Raw genomic sequence first — 24,056 nt, 5'->3', positions numbered from 1 at the left:
CTATCTCTTCTGATGATGCTAAAGCTCTTTGCTCTTAAAATCATTATGGATGTTGCTGCTTCAGAATTCTATAATAACGATGACAAGACCTATGATTTGAATTTCAAGGAAGAGGTAACTAATTCATTTAATCATGTTGTTTAACGACCAAATGCTACTTTCTGTCTCCTTAGAATGACTGCATTCTATCAAGTTTGAATTTAAACCTGAGGCCCCAGCTTATGAATCTTTCTGTTGTAGAATAACGATGGATCACAAAAGATATCTTGAGACAGTATGAAGAATGTGTACAAATCATTTGTGACTGATTATCCAATTGTATCCATTAAGGATCCATTCGATCAAGATGATTGGGAACACCATGCTAAGATGACATCCGAAATTGGTGAACAAGTGCAGTTTGTTGGTGATAATCTTCTTGTCACAAACCCCAAGGTGATTATGGGAGCTACGGTTTAGGCTATTAGTCTTGTAACATGCTCTGTATAATGTATGATGAGATGAGCAAAATCTGAAAGTGATCGGCCACTTGCTCAAGTGTTTTTATTGCAGTGTGTGGAGAAAGCACTCAAGGAGAATACCTGCAATGCTGGAGCTACCAAATCTAAATTGTTTTGCCCTCTATTTCACAATTTATCAGGTGAATCAAATTGGTTCTGTAACTGAAAGTATTGAAGCTGTGAAAATGTCGAAACGCGCTGGCTGGTTGTCATGGCAAGCCACAGGAGGTACATCCTCTTTTTTGTGGCTTTCATCAATTATTTTTTCACCAATTAACATTTCTGACATGGTTCCCCTTGTTCGTTGCAGTGATGAAACCGAGGATACTATCATAGCAGATCTTTCAGTTGGATTGGCTACAGTAAGTACTAAGGCATTGTTCAAGCTCTTGGTTTATTATTATTATTATTATTACCATGCCAGATGATGTGCTCTTCAACGCCTTTGAATGAAGTTGGATATGCTGATAGATTTTTAGGCTGTTGCTTGAGGCTTGAGCTGAAATTTACTCGTTTCTTCTTCTTCTCAACAGTGACAGATCAAGACTGGAGCTCCTTGCAGATCAGAACGCCTTGCAAAATACAACCATGTAGATGGAAATGTCTTTCAACATACACAGCTTAAGATGAGGAATCTCACAAAGAATGATTTTTCATATCATACACATCTTAAGATGAGGATCTCACAAAAGTATATTACCCAAATTCAATGCAACACAATATGCAGGTCAAGGTGAAAGAAAAAACTATCACATGGTCATGCTCATAGGATAACTCACCTTTTCATTCTGCTGAAACAGAACAGCTAGTTTTAACCAAAATTTTTGCAGAGCACACTAGTCTTACTACACTTGAATTAACCAAAATTTTATTCACACCATCCATCTTGACACTTTAGATATGCGATGAGGGTGAACTTGCAGTATTGTAAAACAAGCCTCCACTTAAAACACCAAGTTTTCGAGATCCATCTATACCCACTGTCTGTAAAAGCAGCCATTGAGTTCAAAAGCAGAAAAGGAGGACATAAAACAAATAATCAACGAGCATTCACCAACTCAACATCAAACACAAGCCATGAGTTTGGAGGTATCTTCCCGCCAGCACCCCGATCTCCATAACTGCATAGAATATTTCACAGTAAGTACATTTTGGCTGGGATGGAAGACTTGACAAAGAAGATTTTAACAAATTTAGAAAACCCTGTTTTTTAAAAGTGAAACCCCAAAGGCAAAGAAATTGATGATGAACTTATGTCATGTCATGTAGGAAGTAATAGATAAGCAATGAGTTTAGTATTTCCCAAAAGTAAACATGCAGATCATATCTGATGAATTTGGGTCAGGAGTGCACCAGAAAACATATGACAGAAGTGGCAGCCATAGCTTACCCCATCGATGGTGGAATTGTGAGTCTTCTTTTGTCCCCAACTCGCATACCTGCAGGTTTAACATATAAAAACATGTAAATTTATGGATAATAAATTAAACATACAAGTTTAACTCTTAAACATCAATATGATTACCATTAACTCCAACATCCCATCCTTTTATGACTTGTCCAACACCTGCAGGACACCAAGTAAATCAATCATCAAGAAACCAAGTTTTTGTTATCCTTTGACTTGTCCAAATCATAGTACCTAGGCGGAATTTAAAGGGAGCCCTCCCGACATTAGAGTCAAATATTTTTCCGTTCTTCAGCTTACCAATATAGTGCACACTGACCTGAAACTCAAACGGCATATAGTTTTAGTCGATCAAATAAGCTTTCACCTTTGATTAATCAATAACTTTTGCAAAAAAACTCCAATTATGCCAACATTACAGTAAAATATGGATTTTAATTAGTATATGGTGGCTATCACAAATATATGCATCTAAATATCCTTGCATGTTGCTTGTTATGAAATCATCTGTAACTGACAGAGGCAATGTATGGTGAACAACTCAATGACATGCAATGTATGGTGAACAATTCAAACATTTCTTAATATCAATCTATGCAAGAACTGATAACAAAAATAATGTGCTTAAACCACAATTTACTGATTTCCTCTATTTGGAGGTAAGGAGTATAAGGGGGGAAACACTAAACACAATTAAAGCAAGAGCTTGGGGGAAAAATATGACTTTGGTTTGTGGATTGATTGAACAACAAATACAGGGCAACAAGTTACCTGACTTCCAGGAGAAGCTCGTTTACCATCTGGTTTGCCCATTGCTAATTCTTCAATAACCAATCCATTTGAAAAGGTTCTAACTTGTGAGGACTTGGCTGTAGATTGCTTATCCTCAGACTCCAATGAAGACCTGGCTTCACCTCCCGCAGATGAAACAGCTTGATCATTAGTTGTTGCTCCACTATCCTGGGTCCTTTTCTTCTTCTTATTCTTCTTCCTTTTCTTATCCGATGAATCTTCACCAGGCATACTATCTGCATCAGTGTCAAGGTCCCTGCACATGGGTTCAGCGGCAACATATTTAAGTAAAAGCTAAAAAATAATGCTATCATCAGGCTACCATAAATCCCTCCATTCACAAATACCAGCATCCTTACATCCTTGAGAGACAGAGATGTAAAGAATCCTAAGCCATTTCCTGTTATTCCAAACCTTTCGGGGTGTGTGGTAAGATTATTTGGACAAAAACTCTTAATTTAAAAACAATGAGTTCACACACTTGTTGGATTATAGTTGGTCCAGGCACTCTTTCACACTCAATGACATACAGAGACATGTCATAAGAATGAACATATTTTCATATTTGATAGGCAACAATAACACTGTTCTATGTCACAGAATAATAGACTACGGTTCTCACCTCTGTTCATGTTTGTTTCGGTTGGTAGAATCCTGCTTTTTCACTTGCTTGGACTCGATTTCATCTCTAGAGGCCTTGTTGATCTCTTCCTTGTCATCCATTTCATCAACCTTTGCCTCTGTACCTCGATCTCTCTGCTTCTTCTTTTTCTTTGTTTTCCTGCCATCAAAATTCAGGAACCACTTCAGAAGATATAATTGACGAGTCAATGTAAGGTAAACTCCTTGCTTGAGGAAAGTGCAACCTAATAACTCAACCAACCAGTCCCAGACAAAAAAAAAAATAATGGGAATAATTTAAAAAAAAAAAAACACTCCCAGGTATGGAAGGTCTCACCTTTCTAGTTGACCATCTTGATCAACGCTTTTAACTTTTCTCTTTTTTCTAATGTCATCATTATCTTCACTTGCCATCTTTTTCTTAGTCTCTTGGGTTGTTTCCTTATCTTTTTGTCCATCTAGTTCTGCTTGCTGCTCCTGAACTGTATCTTTGCTTTTTGAAGAGGAAGAAATTGGAAAACCATCTTCATCTTCACTTTCCAGAACAGAAATACCTCTATCCCTCTTAAGAACAATTTGTCGTTGAGACTTGTTTTGGTCTTCCTTGTCACTCGATTGATTATTCTTCTTCTTTAGCTGTTTAGACTTGCCATTTTCTTTTGTAGGTTTGTCATCTTCAGTTATCTCCTCAATTACAACTAAAATAAGGAGCAGATTTAAGGAAAGAAAACATCTTTGGTTAATTGCTGCTATTGATCCTAAATCAAATTATCTAAAACTTCATTGAAAGCATGCCAACAAGCACATATAACAACAAGTAGCATAAATTTGAAAGAAGTCCACAAACATTGGATGACTAATTTTACACAAGACAAGAACAATAGATTCAGAACTCTTAGTGAAGTAAACATGATATAATACAATAACGCATAAATGTTACCATAAATTATGTAAACAAATTTTAGGTAAATTTTTGTTGGTGGATGTAAACATATAAAATTCTTTAACTAATATTACCAAGGCTTAGAAAATTATCAAGTTCTGAAGCTTTCCTCCTAATCTTTTTACCAATATTTGAACTGATTTATATTTTGCAGTAATTATTAAATGGCCAACAGTTTCCATGTACAGATATTAAGGGCATCCATTTGGAACAGAGCTGATGCATTCTGTTGCAGAAGCTCTGGACTAATGACCATTTTAGCACTAGATAAACAATTTCATTATACAAGGATATTATTCACCTACGATACTATAAAGTACATAGTCATAGCTCTTAAAACTCCTTTTGAAACTCTTTAGACCACAAAGTAACAGAAAAAGGTAAATGAAACTCATGAATATAAAGACAATGTATTTAATCAAATTTTCAAAATACCTCCACTTTTGGGAACAGGCGAAGGGGAATACATTTGAAGATCGTCGTCGTCGTCATCATATTCATCATCATAATCATATTCACTGGACTCATCCGACTCCGTATCAGCAATATCCTCTCCCGAATCACTTAAAAGTTGTAGAAATTAAGAAGAACAAAGTAATGACAAAATTTAATTCAACCAAGCAATTCCGCATTGCATTCAAAATATCTACAATTACATGAAGTGGGTGGGGAAGGAAGAGAAATGATAATAAAAACAACCAATAAACTACAAACCCAATGAAACTAGTGAAGAGGATACTATTCATATTCATCTCGGAGGTGATCTCCTTCTACAGAATCGAAGTAACCACAAAGATGGATGCTTTGTGGTCCAATCACTGAGAACGCTACTAATTCATCTGTAAATTCAAGATTCAGAGAGCAACTTTCAGCTTTTCCTGGCAAAAGCGAACATACAAAAATTGGACTCCTGTGTCCAACTGAACACTGGAGTATGCTCCTTTCTTTTGACGAACCAAGGCCCAAAGTTGCCTACATTGTAATTCAGCACACATAAACAACTCAAAAACTGAAATGTAATTATAATATGATCCACAGATATTGATATCAACAACAGCCATAAGACAACAAAACCAACAAACACGTGGAAGGCCAACACTAATTGAAAACTACAAAAATGAAAATTCAAGCAATTTTACTATTTCCCCCGCCAGTTAAACTTTCAAAGCTCTGAAAGATTAATAGAATGGATTGGCCTAGCGAAAAATACCTGAGTTACCCGAAGCTTTCCTTGCACATCATCAGAGTGATAAGGATGAGGCTTGGCTGGTTTCACTTCAATACCTAAATAGCATATCAACACATAAAACATCAAAAACAACATTCAACGACCAAAACCATTAAAACCCATCTCAGTATCGACATTTTCAATTATCACAAACTAAAAGGTCCAGAAATTAGGATCCAAAACCACCATTCAAAACCCAAAAACATTTTTAAAAAAAACTTATCTTTCCATATTCACATTGAATATTTTTAAAACCCCACTTCATTAACAACCTTTTAGATTCTCATAAGCTCAAAAATCCAAAATTTACAACAAAAACACAAACAAATAAAGATTATTACAATTACCTTGTGATTTCTAAGCAACCAAAAACGTCAAACAGATGAAGTAAATCAATACAATATGAGAACTAATAGTTTGAGAAATTAAAATTTGATTGAGATACATACCCCAGAAGCTCATTCTTTTGTTTTCTGATACAAAGCAGCTCTCTGTCTAAAACCCTAAAAGGTGCCTTGCTGTTTCTTTTTTAAACCTCAGCCTGTCTTAAGTTGAGGCTGCTCTCTAGGGTATTACAGAAAGTTCGTACTACCGCTTTGCAATGAGAACACGTGTTTTCTTATTTTGGGAAAATATCAAAATATACCCCCAAACTATCGAGATAGTATCAATCTTACCCGCACTAAACTATTTTGATTTCTCAATTACGACTTATGTTACAATAACTTAAGTGAATAGTTATATATTATATAAAAATAAAATTAATATTATAAAATAAAAATTAATATTTGATGAAAAAAATTTAACTGAAAATTTATAAGAGTTTGAGAATAATATTGATACTTAAAATTGTTTGATGGTAAAATTGAGATTGTCTATATAGTTGGAGGGTGCTTTTGATGTTCTATTATTATGGGCCCTTTTCTTTTCTGATTCCCCTTGGCCCATTAGAACAGAAAAATGAGTGTTGAGGACAAATGGGCTTTGAAGAGCGTTTAAATTAGGAAATTAATGATGGTGATGCAATTTGAATGAGGCCCGTAAGCCCAGATATGAAACCCATTTGTATCCAAAAAAAAAAAATAGTAGAAAATAAGGGAAATTATGTTTGAGATGATAGTCTTCTTTCTAATACTTAAATTATGATGGCCAGTTTATCACATAGAGAAACGTTTTTTTTTTCAAGAAACATTAACTCTCGATAATTGAGAGGTAGGTACATAACTTAATCATATTTTTATCTCAAAACTGATTTGAAAAATATTTTAAGTTTTCAATTTAGTTTAAATTAATTATTTTCGTTAAAATATCATTATTTTTTTAAGGAAAAAATCTTGAGATAATTAGGTTGAATTTAAACTGTATTTAACTAAATCAACTTGTAAGTTAATTCAAGAAGATGAACTTAATTTCATTGAGTCTAGGGTCACTAGGTTAATTAGTTAAATAAAAATAGATTTTTTTATATAATAGTTCTCTTAAAATATAATAGTTATCTTAAAAGATGTTGTATATATCTACAAATATAGAAAAATTAATACAAATAATTATTATAAATGAAGAGGCATAATAATTTATTATATTTTTAATATTTTTATTTTAAGCGATCGTTTTGGATTATAAATATAGTCTTAAAACTTGGTAATAGTTGAATTAAAATTATTTGATATAATATATATTTATCAAACACATGTTTTCTTAAATTTAGCACACTATTAAACCCAAGTTTTTTAGGTATGATATGTTTGTCAAATTCAAGCTATTTCAAGCAAAGCCAATTGTCTAGTCCATACTCTTTAAATCTAGCATAATTCATAGACTCATGTTATTTTTGACTTGGTTAGATGCTAAGTTTAAGCTCATAGGTTGGAAAGATCAATATGGCAAACCCAAATTTTTTTTAAAAAAAATAATCAAAAATTTTTTCTTTTAAAAAATCAATTGATTTTTTACTCATGTTTTATTATGGTTTAACTTGGGTTTGATCAAATTAGATCAAGTCAATCTTTCCTCTATTTTTTTTTATTAACTCGAAACAATTTAAGTTCTAGATCAACTTATCAAGTTATTATAATCATAAATTATTTCAGTTTATTTTTTATAAGATTATTATAATTTCAAATAAATATCTTGATATTTAATTTATTCTTGATTTTATGTGTGTCTATTGTTATCATAATATGATTAAGTAATTTTTTTTAAAAAAAACTTTTAGACCTAATAGAATTCATAATTAAGATCGTGGATTTAACAAGTTAAGTCATGAAATTGGGATCGATTTAACATATAATCATCTTAATATTAAAAAAAGAGTCATCTTGGAAATTTTTTAAAACTAAACTATTTTTATTAGTTATTTGGGCTGTCTCAAGATTTGTCAAATTAATTAAATCATGTTAAAATAATTATCATTTAATTTTAAACCATACTAAATAATAAGTTAAATTAAAAATTTTAAGATTAACTTATTATATCATATCAGTGTAATAATAATATCATCAAATAGTTCTCAATCTTTTTTATTAGAACATCTACGCTACCGTGATCCAATGAACTTATTTATTCTATCCAAACTTGCATAACAATTGTGATTAAGATGTTTTCTTCTCCTTAATATAACAAACAGTCAATATTAGTTCCCATGGCTTGTGACCTCTTCCTTTTGTAGGGTTAAGTTCTTGGCATTCCCTTTTTTTTTTTGTTAAGTTCTTGGCATTCTTTTTTTTTTTTTTAAAAAAAAAAAAGGTTCCTGGCGTTCTTTGTGACATCCCCTCTCGATGGCGGCTACTGGTTAGGCAAGGAGTAGCAATAATTTTGAGTGAGTGGGTTTCTTAAAATACACACCAGTGTTGGTATAGACTTGTAGCTCGAGCAGCTAACAAAATATTCTCCATGGAGATGTTAATTATTTTTTTAGTAATGCAGATATTTAGATTGATTTATGTATATTTCAATTAATTTTATAAATTTTAAAATTAAAAATTATATAAATCTTCAATAATCTTAAAATTTATAAAACTTAAATTAATAATTTTTTAAAAATAAATTTAAAAGCTAAACAATTAAACTACAACCCCAAAAAGTTTATTGAGATCTCAATATTTGCAGCTTGATACGTCAACAACAGAAACATTAACTCTAACACAGAATGTTGGAAAATGTTTGTCGTCTGACTGAAAAGGAAAGGAAAGGAAAGTTTGTAAGACATGAATTAGTTGTCGGGTCTAAATATTTGAAAAATACTAACGTAGGATTGAAGATAGATTTTTAAGGTATTATATTTATATCACATAGATTTGATTCTGAAGTTGGATTCCACCATCATACCCACCCACACAAAAGAAATTATTGATAAAAAAGTTGGAAATTTTAAACACATGCATGTATATGTAAATATATAATCATTCTTTTTTGTCTTCAATGATGTATATTATAATGATGAGACCATGTATTTGGCCCGCATCGTTCTGGAGGAAGAGAGGAGGAGGGTTGGTGGTCGAATCCATTCTTTAATCCTCTAGCTGCTAGCTAATGTTAATCCATGGCATCGTGATTCATTACCTACTTAGAAGTGCAATGATATGCTTATATTTTATTTAGAATATTAGCCGCTAACAATTATTTATCTCCATTGAGAAGAGAGAGGTGGTGTTGTTTGATGAAGACATGAATGGCCATGGATCGAGAAAGAAGATGGGTTTCGGGGGGGAAGAGGAGCCATGTTTACTTGATCGGAGGAGAAGACTGCGGTGAGGATAATGGATCTTCAAGAGGAGGCAATGTTGTTCTTGGTGTTCTTGATCCATTGTTGGTGAAGGGAGGAGGCTCTTGATGTTCTTTCCTTGGTGTATTTTTAGGGTTTTTTTTCTTAGATTTCCTTTGGTTTTTAACATCATGTGCATAAGTTCTGGATAGGTCCCTACGTCCAAAACTCAAAAGCATTAGAGAGGGCTTATAATTCAAAAATGTACCCAACAAATTGAAGTAGGACCTTATGTATTATTAAAACTTTATTAATGGTTGACAACACAATTTCCTTTAGGGTAGAATGTCATGTCTTAGAGTCTCAACAAAAATATGTACTTTTTTGACTTTTTTTTGCTTTCACGTACCTTGCTGTATTGTATCAATCATGCCATTCCTTGAGAATTCATGAATTCTTTGCTGCCATTCCTTGAGAATTCATGAATTCTTTGCTTCGATTGTTAGGGTAAATCATAATTAACATAATTTAAAAGGGTGTGGTTATCATCCAAAACCCATGCTATTTCATGATCATAATAGCATATGGACGAAAGATAATTATTAAAAGCATAGGTCTTAAATTAATGCTTTTTTTACAATGTACTAATTTGAGATTTAGCCCGAGTTAGGTTTAGAATATTAAATAATAGTTGATTTTGGAAGCTTAGTCCATCCAATTAAAATTTTATTTTAATTTTTAGAAAAATCTTCTAGCTATGCTATTTTCATAAGAATGAATATTGTTGGAAAAAAAAGAAAAAGAAAAAGATTATACTGATATTTAATGTTCCCCTATGCATCATTTTCGAAAAATGCTATTTTTTGGAATAATAATCAGTCATAAAACACTAGAAACAACAAATATTTGAAATATAATAACCTCAAAGGATAGATTCAAGTGGAAAGGGTTGGACTTGGTTTGCATTTGTGTCTAGGATTTGATTCAATTATTTTATTTTTAGTTAGAATTGATGACTTTAATTCATCTCTTTCCATAAAAAAAATTGCGAAGCATGATTTCGCCATCTTTTTTAAGTGATTCATAGCTAGTAAACAAGTTTAATTGCACCCCTCAGAGCCACAATTAATGCCCAATAATATTTAATTATACAGAACATTATTTTGAGTTCATCCAATGTGATGTATATATATTATATATACTTCAATTCTTTTTAGAAAACTCAAAACCCAAAAAACATTCCTCCAATTATATTAAAAAATTCAGTTTGGCCACCAAACAAATTTTTTTATATCGAATTAACCTTTGAATTTTTAGAAATTATCAGGTCTATCTTCATTCTAATTGTACTATTTTTTTACAAGGAACGTAAAGATTTATATTTTAATAATGTAAAGATAAAATTGATGTAAAAATAATTCGAGTATAGAATTAGCACTATCTCATTTTAATCTATGTCACATATGCATTGAATATTCTATAGTTCAGACATGCCTGAAAACAGACAAACTCAACGAAGCTTGACGAGGTCAATATTCCTTTATTTGTCCCAAATGCCCTTGTCTCTCCTATGCTCTTTCATGCCTCACAAAATTCTTCCTTAACAATGAATGCAATTTGAAACCATTTTCTTGTCCTTTCCCTTTTTTAATGGCAATAATCCTACTCATTATAAGAACAAGTATTATGTTTTGGGAAATTTTGTACATCTATAAATAAAATTAATCACACACTTGTATAAATATTATGATATAGTTTATTTCAAATAATTTAAAATATGGATTGAACGATTTTCTAAAAAATATGTGAAAGAAAATATCTTAAACTATGAATACTGTTAATTATTTAACACTCCTTCTAACAAATATTCAACTTTAATGAATAGATTAATACAAAATATTTCCTTACTATTGAAATAATTCAACTTTGAGGTTAGTTAGTGCTGCAGTAATAATTATTTTTTAAGATATTTTTTATTTTTAAATATATTAAAATAATTTTTTATTTTTAATATTTATTTTTAATATTCATAGATAAAAATGATATGAAATTATTAAAAAATATTAATTTAAAATAAAAAATAAAAAATAATTTTTGAAATATAAAAATAAATAAGCTATTCAAAAAATATATTATCTATTTTTTTAATATATAAAAAACATGCACTTTAAAAAGTTGATGTAAGAAAAAGATTAATTTTGATATTTTTATTAGAAATATATTATTTGAACTTTTCTTTTTCTTTTTAAAATTAAATGGTCTGTCTAGATGGACTGGATTGACCTTCCCGATCCGCGGGTTTTACAACCATGCATATAGCCCTTCCTCCTCACAGGACAACAGCCAAAACAAACCTCCATAGTTCTCCTCTCTCTACCTCTCCCCCTTCACGGCTCGTCTCCTCTCTTCCATTCTCTCCCTCCACCAAACTTCCAACTTCATCTAGACAATTCCACAAACACCTGCCACACACACTAAAATCATCCTCCAACGACCAACCTCGCCATTCTCTAACCTCATGGGCGATGAAAAGATCAAGCATAGTATCAGAATGAGGTAAACTGAAGGCCTAAAGCAGTTTTCAGTTTTCATTAATGGCTTCAACAAGTTCAACTCCTAGTGACCCTTCTATTTCTATACATGATGACGGAGCAATCAAAGCTGTGAACAAGAGATATGAAGGGTTGGTGACTGTTAAAACAAAGGCAATCAAGGGTAAAGGGGCATGGTATTGGGCTCATTTAGATCCAATTTTGATGAAGAATCCGGATACAAATCTCCCTAAAGCAGTTAAACTTAAGTGTTGTTTATGTGAAGCTGTTTTTTCTGCTTCAAACCCATCAAGGACTGCCACTGAACATCTCAAAAAGGGGACTTGTCCTAATTTTGTATCAGTTTCAAGACCCAATTCAGCAATTTCTCCATTGCCTATATCTTCTTTGCCTTCCCCACCTTCAAATAATAATAGAAAGAGAAGCTCACAAATTGGTACTGCTTTAAAGTCTCTAGCTTTAGTTGAGTCCAATAAATACTGTGACCAAGTTGGTTACTTTAATTCTGGGTTTACTCCAAAAGGTCAGGATTTAGTGTTGTCTGGTGGAAAAGAGGATTTGGGTGCATTAGCGATGTTGGAAGATAGTGTTAAGAGGCTTAAAAGTCCAAAAGCTTCACCAGGTCCCTTGTTAAACAAGGACCAGATTGATTCTGCTCTTGAGTTACTGAGTGATTGGTTTTATGAGGTTTGTGGGTCAGTATCATTTTCTAGTCTTGAGCATCCAACGTTTAGAGCTTTTCTTAATCAAGTTGGTTTGCCTTGTTTGTCAAGGAGGGAATTGTCTGGTGCTAGGCTTGAAAATCGGTTTTATGAGGCAAAATCTGAGGTGGAAGCTAGAATTAGAGATGCTATGTTCTTTCAAGTTGCATGTAATGGATGGAAGAGTAATAAATGTTGTAGTGGGGAAGATAATTTGGTTAAGTTTGGTGTTAATCTTCCAAATGGAACTAGTGTGTTTCACAAGGCAGTGATAACTGGAGGAGGAACAGCGTCGTCGAAGTATGCAGAGGAGATTATGTGGGGGGCAGTGACGGGGATTTGTGGTAGTGGTTTGCAGAGATGTGCTGGGATAGTTTCTGATAAGTACAAGGCTGAGGCTTTGAGGAACTTGGAGATTCAGTATCCGTGGATGGTGAATATTTCTTGTCAGGTTCAGGGGTTTGTTAGTTTGATCAAGGATTTTAGCAAGGAGCTTCAACTTTTCGGGACTGTTATTCAAAATTGCTTGAAGCTTGCTAATTTTGTAAATAATGCATCTCAAGTTAGGAGTAGCTTCCAGAAGTACAGGATGCAGGAGCTTGATTACACTGGGTTGCTTCGAGTTCCTTGGTGCAAATGTGATTGTGTAAAGGACTTTGCGCCTGTTTCTGCAATGTTGGAGGATGTATTGAGCTGTGCCCGTGTGCTCCAAATGGTTATCTTAGACGAGTCATATAAGTTGATATGTGTGGAGGATCCTGTTGCTAGGGAGGTCTCTGGGATGATTCAAAGTGAGGGTTTTTGGAATGATTTGGAAGCTGTTTATTCGCTAATGAAGCTCATTAGAGGGATGGCTCAAGAGATTGAGACTGAGCGGCCGTTGATAGGGGAATGCCTTCCTCTTTGGCAAGAGTTGAAAGCAAAAGTGAAGGAATGGGGTGCAAGATTCAATATTGCAGAAGGCCAAGTTGAGAAAATAGTTGAAAAGAGATTCAGAAAGAACTATCACCCAGCATGGTCAGCTGCATTTATACTTGACCCTCGTTACTTGATGAGGGACACAAGTGGAAAATACCTTCCACCTTTCAAGTGCTTGACTCATGAGCAGGAAAAGGATGTTGATAAGCTTATAACCCGTTTGGCATCCAGGGAAGAAGCTCATGTTGCCTTAATGGAGCTTATGAAATGGAGGTCAGAAGGTATGGATCCACTATATGCACAGGCTGTTCAGGTTAAACAGCGAGACCCTTTGACTGGAAAGATGAAAATTGCAAATCCTCAAGGCAGCAGGCTAGTGTGGGAAACTTGCCTGAGTGATTATAAAACACTAGGGAAGGTTGCAGTTAGGCTTATCTTTCTCCATGCGACCTCAAGCGGGTTTAAGTGCAATTGGTCTTGCATGAAATGGTTTTGTATCCATAGAAACTCAAGGGTGGGACTTGAACGGGCACAGAAGATGATATTCGTTGCAGCTCATGCAAAGCTTGAGAAACGTGATTTCTCAAATGAAGAAGAAAAGGATGGGGAGCTGTTCCGCATGGTAGGCTGTGAAGATGACATGCTCAACGAGGTCTTTGTCGAAGCACCATCAGTGTAATGTTTTTCTTTTTAACTCATGTAGAATTCTGAAGGTATAGGATTTATAGAATTCTTTCCCTTGTATTTGTTTTCGTGTCACTTCTAGATGAAGATGTGAGAGGTATGTTTAGGGTAGAGTATATTAAAGGATAAAACAACGTATCACTAAAACTTCTTAGGCGCGTGATCTCAATGGATCCTTCAATCTTCAATAGGCATGATTTTGGCTTTTTGGTTATAGACGTAAAAACGGTCCAGGAATTAAACAAATTGTGTTTGATTGTTTTATGTCAACTCCAAGGCCATGTCCCTAAGTTCAAAAACTTGGTTTCGTCAGGCATCAGAATTGACCAAAACAAACTGATGGCTGGTTTGTTATGATCCTCTTGCGTGAATTATTAGCTTTTTCTCTCTCTATGTTTGAATCATCTGTCTTTGTTGTGGTGTCTTGAAATATGAAACAATTCACTTCTAAAATATGTTACCTCATTTTGCTGCAAGTTTCCTGCCAGACGAGAAGGTGGACAGGTTCCTTAGGAAAAAAATTGCTTGTGGTTTTTGACTTTGTGAAAACCTTTTGACCCATGTAGGTGATTTAGAATTTGGGCTGAACAAGTGCCTCCTTCATTCGACTAGAACTACCAAAGAAAGTTGGCATTGGTATTGGGGCCATCCAAGCAAAGTAACTTTGAAACAGGTTTTCCATGTCCAAGATGGTAAGCTAGCACAGATACTTTCTTAGGAGTGCCTATTTCAATCGACGACTATATGTTGCAGAAATGAGGTCAACTGGATTTATTCATCATTAGGCAATGCTATGTGAATCATTTGCAATGAGTTCTTATGCAATATCAACCATCTTTATTTATTGCATCACTGTTTCTAAGTAGTGAAGAATTGATTACTCCAATGACCAAAATGGAAAATTAGTATTAAAAAAGAAACAATAATTTTGCTGGAGAACAATAATAATTAAAAAGGAGGTGTGTACGCAATGAGGAAAGTGATGATATAAAGCGATGAGGTAAAATATGTGAGCCCACTAAAAGCAAACGTTTACATCAAGGATGAAATGATGACTTCTAAAATGTTATTACATGAAAAGGGTGGGTGGGTGGGGGGATCCTGCTCCAGTTGTTCCAGTGCGTTTTCACTGCCCTTCCCTACATGGTTTATGCATCAGCTGATAACCATGCATGGAGTTCATTATTATATTGATCTGCAGGAGTTTGTCAGAAACCAGGCGGACACTTCCCCGATTTCGATTCGTGGGCCAATTTTTAGCAATCCTCCTCCCAATACCATAGATTAATATCAAATGTTCAAATTAATGGTGCTATGTTACGGTATAAGTCTAATAATTTGACATTTTGGCAGTTCTCTCATTTATAATGTCACGAGTCTTTTATACTGGTGGGCATATACAGATATGATGTTGGTGTGGAACCATCATGAATGTGACACTGCTGCCAATAATGATTACTTGCGTGGCCTTACCATCTCCACGTTATTTATTTAGATTCATACGCTGTGGGTATATGAACGGAAATGAACAGAAACGAACGGAAACGATGAAGAATAGCCTCACCTTTCACTTTTTGGATGGGAAATTGAGTTCATATAAGTCTATTTTATTGTTTTTATTTTATTTATTGGGATTATTTATATAAAACAGTTTTAATTGATAGACTAAACCTAATAATTAAATGTTTAGAGTTATACTATTTATATGTTTTTTTTATTTATTTTATGAGAAATTTTATGATTTAATAAAATAATAGACTTTTCCTCCTAATTCTCTTTCTTCCTAGCTTTTCCTTTTCCCTGCTTTTAATCCCGGGCTTCTCTCTTTATTTTTATTTTTTTCTAGTTTATAGTCCCACATCAGATCCCTAAGAAGGTTTTGCTGCAGAAAAGTTTGAGTTTAATGTGCTGTGTATTATTGACATTTCACGTATTTTTCTTGTTTATGTTCCTCCCTGTTTTCTTAAGAAGAACAAATGTTTAATATCGAAGGATCAATCCTGCCAAACTGTTCCATTATCATAATTCCAGCGTATTTGTTTGTTTGGCAAGATTGATTGAATTTAGGCAGGATATTTGATTATCTCGTTTTGAAATGTAGTGAAATATCTCTCTCACTTCGTAGTTTTAACATTGCTTGTTCCGTGATTGAAAAAAGTGAAAATGTCCATGTATACTCGAGACATGGTATGCTCGGTGGAATGTAAAACTTACTGAGTTACTTTAAAAAAGCAGAGTTGCGAAAGGGAAGAAAAAAAAATGACATTGACTAAAGGTTTATAGTATATTTTTGCTGCAGGGTAGGCTTGGCTTGAGTTAATGGGAGTGTGAACCAGCTTGCTGGCCACATGAGTCAACCTTGGAAGAACTCGAGAGTAAATCTTTGTTTTCAAAGAAGCTCTCCTCACTGATTTAACTCGTCTGCATCACCTATTTTGTCTGTTTATGAAAATGCAGAGCCCACCATGAAGAGTGGATGTCAATCTCAGTGCTTTAGTTGTCATGGTCAAGAAAAGTAAGGACTAAGGGCCCTTCTTTTACCATCGCTTCTTAATTTCCCTCTGCACTGTTACTTATTTGTTTACTATTTTCGCTAAGGTTATCTTTGGTAACTTGTTTATTAAACATTCCAATTTTGTACTCTCCTGCTAGGCCCTTTTTCGAAACTTTTGATGCCCGAATTGATAATTGAAGTCTTGCAGGCCAGCAGTTAGCCTTTGCATGGTTGCTAAAAGCCTTGAGGAAAGCTGAAGCAAGGACGTCTGTCGACATGGAGCGTCACACAGGATCGCTGAAAGTTATATTGCAATGAACATGATCTTGCAGGCAATACGTTTCGGCGACTGTTGATGACTAGAACTCAGCAAGTAGGTGGTATCTGTAGCATCAAAGATTTGCCAGCTTGTTGGAACTAAATTTTTGCTTTCATTAATGCAGACGGCTAATGTGCACACTTGAACCCTCTTTGACCTGCTCTCTCCAGGCCCATCCATAAGATCCCATTATCAGAAATCTATATTTATGTTGCCAAAGTGATTTACTCTTCCATTTGATCTCCCCTGCAACATGACACGCAGAAGATTGTACCCTATACATAACATGGCAGGTTCAACCTTCGCTTGTGGTTTATGTGGGAATTCTTGAAAATGAAATTATGAAATCCATGATAAACTAATACCTTATGAAGCTAGGATATAAAACAGTGCTAAACCAGAATAGCATCTGGGATGGTATTTATCCTGTAGCGTTAAAGAAGAGCTCCATTTCTGGAGTAATATACATGTTACGCCTAGAGATGGAAATGGACTTTCAAAATTACTCCACCATTTCTCTCATCGTCTACAAAACCATAAAGTAATTTTAACTTTGGACCCCCCCCCCCTCCGGTTCTTATGCATAGACTTAGATTTATCCTGTAGTGAAAGTGGAGATACCTATTGGATGTGTGAACAACCGAGATCAATTGGGCTAGCTGTTACTTTTTTTTTTTTTTTAATCTTTTAGTTAAAGTGCACTCGGTGTCTGATGGAATTTATTGCTAATTTACCTCTGGTTTTTCTCGTTGCTAGTCAATTTGGTGGAGACACCGGGTCCTGTCGGTAAGGCTGACTGCTCACCAACTAGGAAGGAGAGCGTCATTCAGTTTTCACTCGTATGGTATGGTTTTATTGTTCATTCCACTTGTTTTCTTGTTAAAGGAAAGGGGGTATAATGATTGGTATAGGTCAGGACTTTCTTTTTACAAGAATCTTCACTCTTTCAAGGCTCCTCCATGATTAACTTTCTTTTATCATACATCTTTTTCTGCCCACTAATACAAGGCTTTATTGTTTTTGAATTGGAATCCCATCTATGTAAGATATGTGAGATGATGCTGAAATAGATTGGCTTCATTCATTACCTATGGCCCTTCCCCTACGTTCACTGGTTATACTTTCTACTATTTTTCAGTAGCTTTGCTATAATGAGGTGAAGAAACCTCCCTTTTCCTTTATGACATGTCACGTTCTAGCATCATCTGCCAAGAGACTACGGTCTTCAAAATCAATACCATCAAATACGAGGAATAACGTAAAGTGACTACTGTAACAGATCACAACTGTAACTATATCTGGCCCGGTTAAAACTTGTTGGTGTAAGAATTATCAATTCACTGTTAAAAGCTTAACGATGGTGTCTTAAAGTACTTTCTGGCATTCATTTGCTTCTTAAAGTGCGTTATGCCCTTGGTCTGTATTGTATATATGGCCACTGACCAGGGTTTTGATTCTAACTTTATTCTTCCTATTGATCAGTATTTGGTCTAACAAGGATGATTCTGCTCAAGTCTGGCTATGAATGATAATACTTCATCGTTTCCTTGAGGTGTCATTTCCTTTAGACATGTGCCAGGCCACCATTTAGTAAATCTATTCCACGTTCGAACCTACATGTCTGTTAAATATTAAATACAGAAGAATGGAGGTGTAAGTTACTTGCCCTATTATTTGGCATAATTGGATGGACTTGGTAAGAAATTTTTTTAATATAATATTAAAGTTATAATAATTAAAATATCAGCTAATATAAAGTTTTTATTGGAATCTTTTATAGTAATATAAAATTATTATTGAAATTTCACTCAATAACTTAAATTGTATTTCTTTAACAATTTAAAACTTGACTTAGAAGTTTGCTTTGCTCGCTATAAACTCGTGTTTAATGTTGTGGAAGTGAAAGATAGGGATGTTCTGTCTATTCTTGAAAAATAAAAGGTTGTCCAAGAACCTAACATGAAAAGGATTTAAATCCCTATGCATGATGGGTGGGTTTTCTCATTTAAATAAATAGAAGAAGAAGAAGAAGAAGAAGCTGGTCAAGTTTCAGACATTAGAAGCATGGATGCTTCTTTTCCATTTCTCTTTCATGAGTTTTTACCCTCCTATATATATGGTCTTCAAGTTTTACTCTTGTCATCACCAGAACAAACACTTTCTCCATGGAGTTTTAAGCAATTTAAAGCACACTTCTAATCAACAAGAAAAACAAATAAGTAGATGCATCAAATCCCAATTAATTATCAAACAAAATTCTAATTAAAATCTCCAGACATTCTTCTGAATCCATCATTACCCTTTTGTTTGGCCCAAAAGAAGGCCACCTTCACATATAATGCCATGGAATATCGAAGCAGACAGTTTTTCTCTTTGGTCCACGAAAAAGGGTCCAAATAAAATTATTTATTTACCATTTTGACTAATTTTTGTTTTATGGTTAATTGGGAGAGACTTACTGGAGATTAATTTTCTGTGGCAATGATTACTATCTCATTCACTCAATCTTACACCTTTCTAGATCATGTTTTGATTTGATCAGATGTTTCCATAGCATATGCTTGAGTTAAATCTGTTCCCACCAGTTCTGCTAGAAATTCTCCACATGGATACATTCGGGAATGCCACAGAACCAGAGCCCTAACCTAGCCCATGAACATCTCTAGCCAAGCATGCATAAAAATCTTCCCTGATGAGATGCAAACTGAGTTCAATAATGTATTATGAGCCTAATGCTCAGTTGCCAAATGCAGCATGAACCCAGAATATTTAAAAGCCTTTAGCCCTTTTTAAGTATAGCAAGACATGTCTAAGCCCATTACTTGTCTAAGCCCATTACATGTCATCAAATCAAATCATATAATAAATATACAGAGGATTCAATGCAGACATTTTCCTAATCACCACTAAAATGCAATTATCCTTTTGTCTCTCTCGTGAAAAATCACTTGTGTATTTTTTTCTTTTTCATGTAATACATTAGTTATTATAAACTTATTTGAGGCTATCTCGAAATAAAAAATAATAAAGAGTTCTAGATAGGGGTATTTTGATATTTGTCTTGTTTCATATATATATATATATTAGAGTTGAATGTACTCTTTGATCCATAAAATTTAATTTCTTGATGTCATAGTATCAGCTTTTTAACCTTAATTTTAATTTTAATTTTTATAGTAATAATAATAATACTAATAATAACAACAATAACATTAATAATAATAATAATAATAGTGATAATAATGATATTAATTATTATAAATTATTTATCATGCCTCTTGCTAATCTAGTATGTCATAAACTCATGCTTTTGTGTGAGGATTTATTTATTAATTATCCATGGTTGGTTTATTCTTCCTTCCATTAGATAGTATAAAATATGAAACTCAAGCATGTTGACTTTCAAGCTCAGTGATTGAGTTGGATATTTTGTTTATTTACTGTTAAAAAAAACATTTATATCTTCTTCCATTAATTAGGATCCTTTTATCGTTGATTTGATTGAAAATGGATATATCCATGATTTTTTCCTATTTTAAATGTTAGTCATTGAATACTGTTATAGCCAGAGATTATCCATAAGATGTGGATTTTAAAATATTTTAAACTGATATCTGAACATTTGATGACTTAAGTAAAAAAAATCTTAAATTAAAAATAAAATCATACAATAATCATAATTACAAATTTACGATAAAGCCAAAGGAAAATCCATCAAAACCAAAGTAAAAGAAAGATAGGATCTCCTATTAAAAACAAAGACGCAGTAAAATATCTAATCGATCAAAAGTTGAGAAAACAAAATGGGAAATTCGTCTTTTTTTTTATGTGGCTGTGTAGAACAAGCAAGCGTTGGTGTTATTGAAAGGTGGGGTCGTTTTGAGCGGTTAGCTCAACCAGGTTTCCACTTCTTTAACTGTTTTGGTGGTCAATGTTTAGCCGGTGTTCTGTCTACCAGAATCCACTCTATTGATGTTCGATGCGAAACCAAAACCAAGGTTTTTTCTTATGTTTTGTTTTGTTTGGTTTGCTTTCTTGGTGATTAAGGAATGTAAGATTTGTGGGTTTTGTTTTGTTTTGCGTTTTTTGGATTTTTGGATGTGGGTTTTCTGTTTTGTTGCATTTTGTGTATGATTATGGGGTTTTATTGGATTTTTTTTTTTGGTGATTCAGGGATGGAGAATTTGTGGGTTCTGCCTGGATTTGTGTTTCTTGGATTTTTGCATGTGCGTTTTGAGGGGTTTATAGGGTTTAATATATTAGTATTATAATATGATTAATGGAGTTTTGAGTGCTTCATCCCTTGATTAAATGGCTCTGATCCGTTTAGCGTGATCAAATTGTTGAATATGTTACATGTTTTGCCTGCGATGGGGTTTGGTTGGTGAGAAAAGCTTGTAGAAGTTAAAGAGATTAGGAATTGAGTCACAAAAGAGATTAGAAATTGAGTTTTCAGGTTTTGTATTGTTGTGGTTATGAAAGATTATTAGGTGATGTAATAAAATTTTGCCTTTGTTTTTTCTGTTTTATGATTTAATGTAGTTCTCTAATGGCATGTTTTGAGTTGAGATTTTGTTTTACATGGCTTTATGTTAGTGCAGGACAATGTCTTTGTGCATTTGGTTTGCTCGATTCAGTATCGAGTAGTCAAGGAAAATGCTGATGATGCATTCTATGAGCTCGCAAATCCCAGGGAGCAGATTCAGGCTTATGTGTTTGATGGTAATTCATTTTCGTAACCTGGGATATAGATTTTTATTATCCAATAATGTCTCTGTGTTACTGTTCTTTTTTTGGTTTTTTAGTTTTCACCTCTTTTCATTGTGGCATATTTCTTGTTTCTTAAGTGGTTCGAGCTCTTGTTCCAAGAATGACATTGGATGATCTTTTTGAGCAGAAGAGTGAGGTTGCCAAAGCTGTCTTGGAGGAATTGGAGAAGGTAAGTGGATACCTATCTCTTATGTTGAATCCAATACTTTTATAAGTTTGTGGCAGTGATTCTTTGGATTATTCGAATGCACTCTTCCTGATACATTATTCTTCTTCTTTTTTAGATCAGTTTTTTTTCTTAGTATTGCCAAAGTCATGTCACTGCTATTGTTCTTATCTTATGTACATAATGGATCAGGTGATGGGAACCTATGGCTACAGCATAGAGCACATTCTGATGGTTGACATCATACCTGATGACACTGTTCGCAAGGCAATGAACGAGATCAATGCAGGTACTCATCTTCTATACATTCTCCCCTTGCTTTATTGCATAAAGTTGTTTTCAATATAATTTCTTGGATATCATGTGAAAGATATAGCTGATTTTTGGAAGGACATGGATAACCAAGATAAGTTGCCTACTCGACTTCTACTTTTACTTTTAGCGCTTAGTTTGCAAGATGTAATAGACCAACTATAACTGAAAGTTCCATAACCATTAACCACTGTGAATTGTTTTTTGTTCCGACTCGTGTCCATGTAACCAGATGGTGTGTATTCTTGCTAGTTAACGCCATTCTAACAACATCCTGATTATTGTTTATGAAATTTGTCATCAACACATGTAAAGTTTTTTCTCGGTAATTTTATTAAAATCTAAATTTTTGGTGCTGTTTGATTTTGCCATCAGTTCCATGAATCCAATACAGGGGTCAATTGCTTGCTTGCTTGCTTGATGTTGACGGCAGTTAATTATGGCCTCAACTTCATCTGCAAACAAATAACTATCGCATATTGATTCTGTATTGCAGCTCAACGACTTCAGCTTGCTAGTGTATACAAAGGCGAAGCTGAGAAGGTGCTCCTTGTCAAAAAAGCAGAAGCTGAGGCTGAAGCCAAGTACCTTGGTGGGGTTGGTGTGGCCAGACAGAGGCAGGCAATCACAGATGGTTTGAGAGAGAACATACTAGAGTTCTCACACAAGGTGGAGGGAACGTCAGCTAAGGAAGTGATGGATCTCATCATGATCACGCAGTACTTTGACACCATCAAAGATCTCGGCAACTCATCAAAGAACACCACTATTTTTATTCCTCATGGCCCTGGTCACGTAAGGGATATTGGTGACCAAATTCGCAATGGGATGATGGAGGCATCCAGCGCTCAAATTGATCAGCAGTGAACCCATTTCCTGGGCATCATCCGAAGCACGTTTTCTTGAACTTGACGGCAACTTTGGTAAAATATTATTTAAGTAAATAAGATGAGAGAAAATATACGTGGGGATGATATTTTGTGTTTAACATTCCTTTCAGCATTATCAAATTGCAATTTTCTTTACTTACTTTCTTGTCTTTTCTTTTCCCAGAAGGATATTGCAAATTTGTTGATTGCAAGCTAGGTTTAGTGTCTATATGATCACAAGTCCCTCTTCTCTTGAGTTTTCCCATCTTCCACTAAACAATTGTATTTTAGATGATTTTGACATGAGGGTATCAAAATTATTAAAAACATCAATTTCATTTTATTTATTTTACATATTAACTTTATGTTTTTCTTAGACAAAAATTATCTTAAAAAACACCTCATTTATCATAGATAGGATGAAAACAATGAAAAAATCAAAATACAGTATGTAGGAAATGCCACTATTCAAGAAGAAATATTCTACATGTAAAATTCAACAAGGCAGGAGGAGTTAAGATCTGAAGTAAAGAAATCTCCTTTAGATGTCTAAACTAACTTCAAGATCTTAGGATCTAAAACAAAGAGTCTTCATAAGACTTAAAAAAAAAAAAAAAACATGAAAGAAAAAAAGAATTCAAGAAGACATAAACCTTAAGTCATAATGGAAAAAAAAAGGTGAAAGAAACATTAAAAAAAACAAAACCTAAATTTGCTATGCAAGAGCATACTTGCCCCAATGCATGCGCCGAATGAAGTACGAAATGGGTACAAAAGAGGACGAACATGTGCAGAAGCTTCTAAGCCAACGTGAACCAAATGTATCCATCATCCATGCTCAAATAAATCTTAAGAAATCAGTAACTTCAAAACTTAAAATCTCTTAAAATTCAATAATCATTTCTTTTTATTCAATAATCTTAAAAGTAAAGTTTTTAAACTTACCCGGTAATCAACTCGATCTAACATTTAGATTACAAGTTTTGCTTGTATCATCAAATCATATAAATCAATCCCAATATTTTTTTATAAATTAAAATGATAATGATGTTATTTTAATTAAAAATAAATAATTA

The 24,056-nt window shown here is 33.8% G+C and overlaps 3 protein-coding genes and 1 pseudogene across 3 annotated transcripts; 3 read left to right on the top strand and 1 right to left on the bottom strand.

Moving 5' to 3' along the window:
- Positions 1 to 1,256, top strand: LOC105129566 (enolase-like; annotated as a pseudogene).
- Positions 1,257 to 1,266: 10 nt separating this feature from the next.
- LOC105129567 (peptidyl-prolyl cis-trans isomerase FKBP53-like) lies at positions 1,267 to 6,046 on the bottom strand. Its single transcript, XM_011031682.1, has 11 exons — positions 5,942 to 6,046; positions 5,475 to 5,548; positions 5,004 to 5,236; positions 4,700 to 4,827; positions 3,659 to 4,019; positions 3,323 to 3,481; positions 2,680 to 2,956; positions 2,143 to 2,227; positions 2,026 to 2,067; positions 1,891 to 1,939; positions 1,267 to 1,621 (listed from the first exon to the last, which is right to left on the bottom strand). Exons 1-11 carry the CDS (start codon positions 5,952 to 5,954, stop codon positions 1,540 to 1,542), a joined length of 1,503 nt encoding a protein of 500 aa, XP_011029984.1. The 5' UTR covers positions 5,955 to 6,046; the 3' UTR covers positions 1,267 to 1,539.
- Positions 6,047 to 11,497: 5,451 nt separating this feature from the next.
- Positions 11,498 to 14,314, top strand: LOC105129563 (uncharacterized). Its single transcript, XM_011031677.1, has one exon. The coding sequence runs from the start codon at positions 11,790 to 11,792 to the stop codon at positions 14,043 to 14,045; it is 2,256 nt and encodes a 751-aa protein (XP_011029979.1). The 5' UTR covers positions 11,498 to 11,789; the 3' UTR covers positions 14,046 to 14,314.
- A 6,235-nt stretch (positions 14,315 to 20,549) lies between these two features.
- LOC105129561 (hypersensitive-induced response protein 4-like) lies at positions 20,550 to 23,146 on the top strand. The gene is made up of 5 exons (XM_011031676.1): positions 20,550 to 20,861; positions 21,465 to 21,585; positions 21,711 to 21,802; positions 21,992 to 22,088; positions 22,608 to 23,146. Exons 1-5 carry the CDS (start codon positions 20,667 to 20,669, stop codon positions 22,976 to 22,978), a joined length of 876 nt encoding a protein of 291 aa, XP_011029978.1. The 5' UTR covers positions 20,550 to 20,666; the 3' UTR covers positions 22,979 to 23,146.
- The last annotated feature ends 910 nt before the right edge of the window (positions 23,147 to 24,056 follow it).

The sequence above is a fragment of the Populus euphratica genome, unplaced genomic scaffold (genome assembly GCF_000495115.2).
Source record: "Populus euphratica unplaced genomic scaffold, PopEup_1.0 scaffold16.1, whole genome shotgun sequence".
Taxonomy (NCBI): Eukaryota; Viridiplantae; Streptophyta; class Magnoliopsida; order Malpighiales; family Salicaceae; genus Populus; species Populus euphratica.
This window is presented reverse-complemented; position numbering and strand designations above follow the sequence as displayed.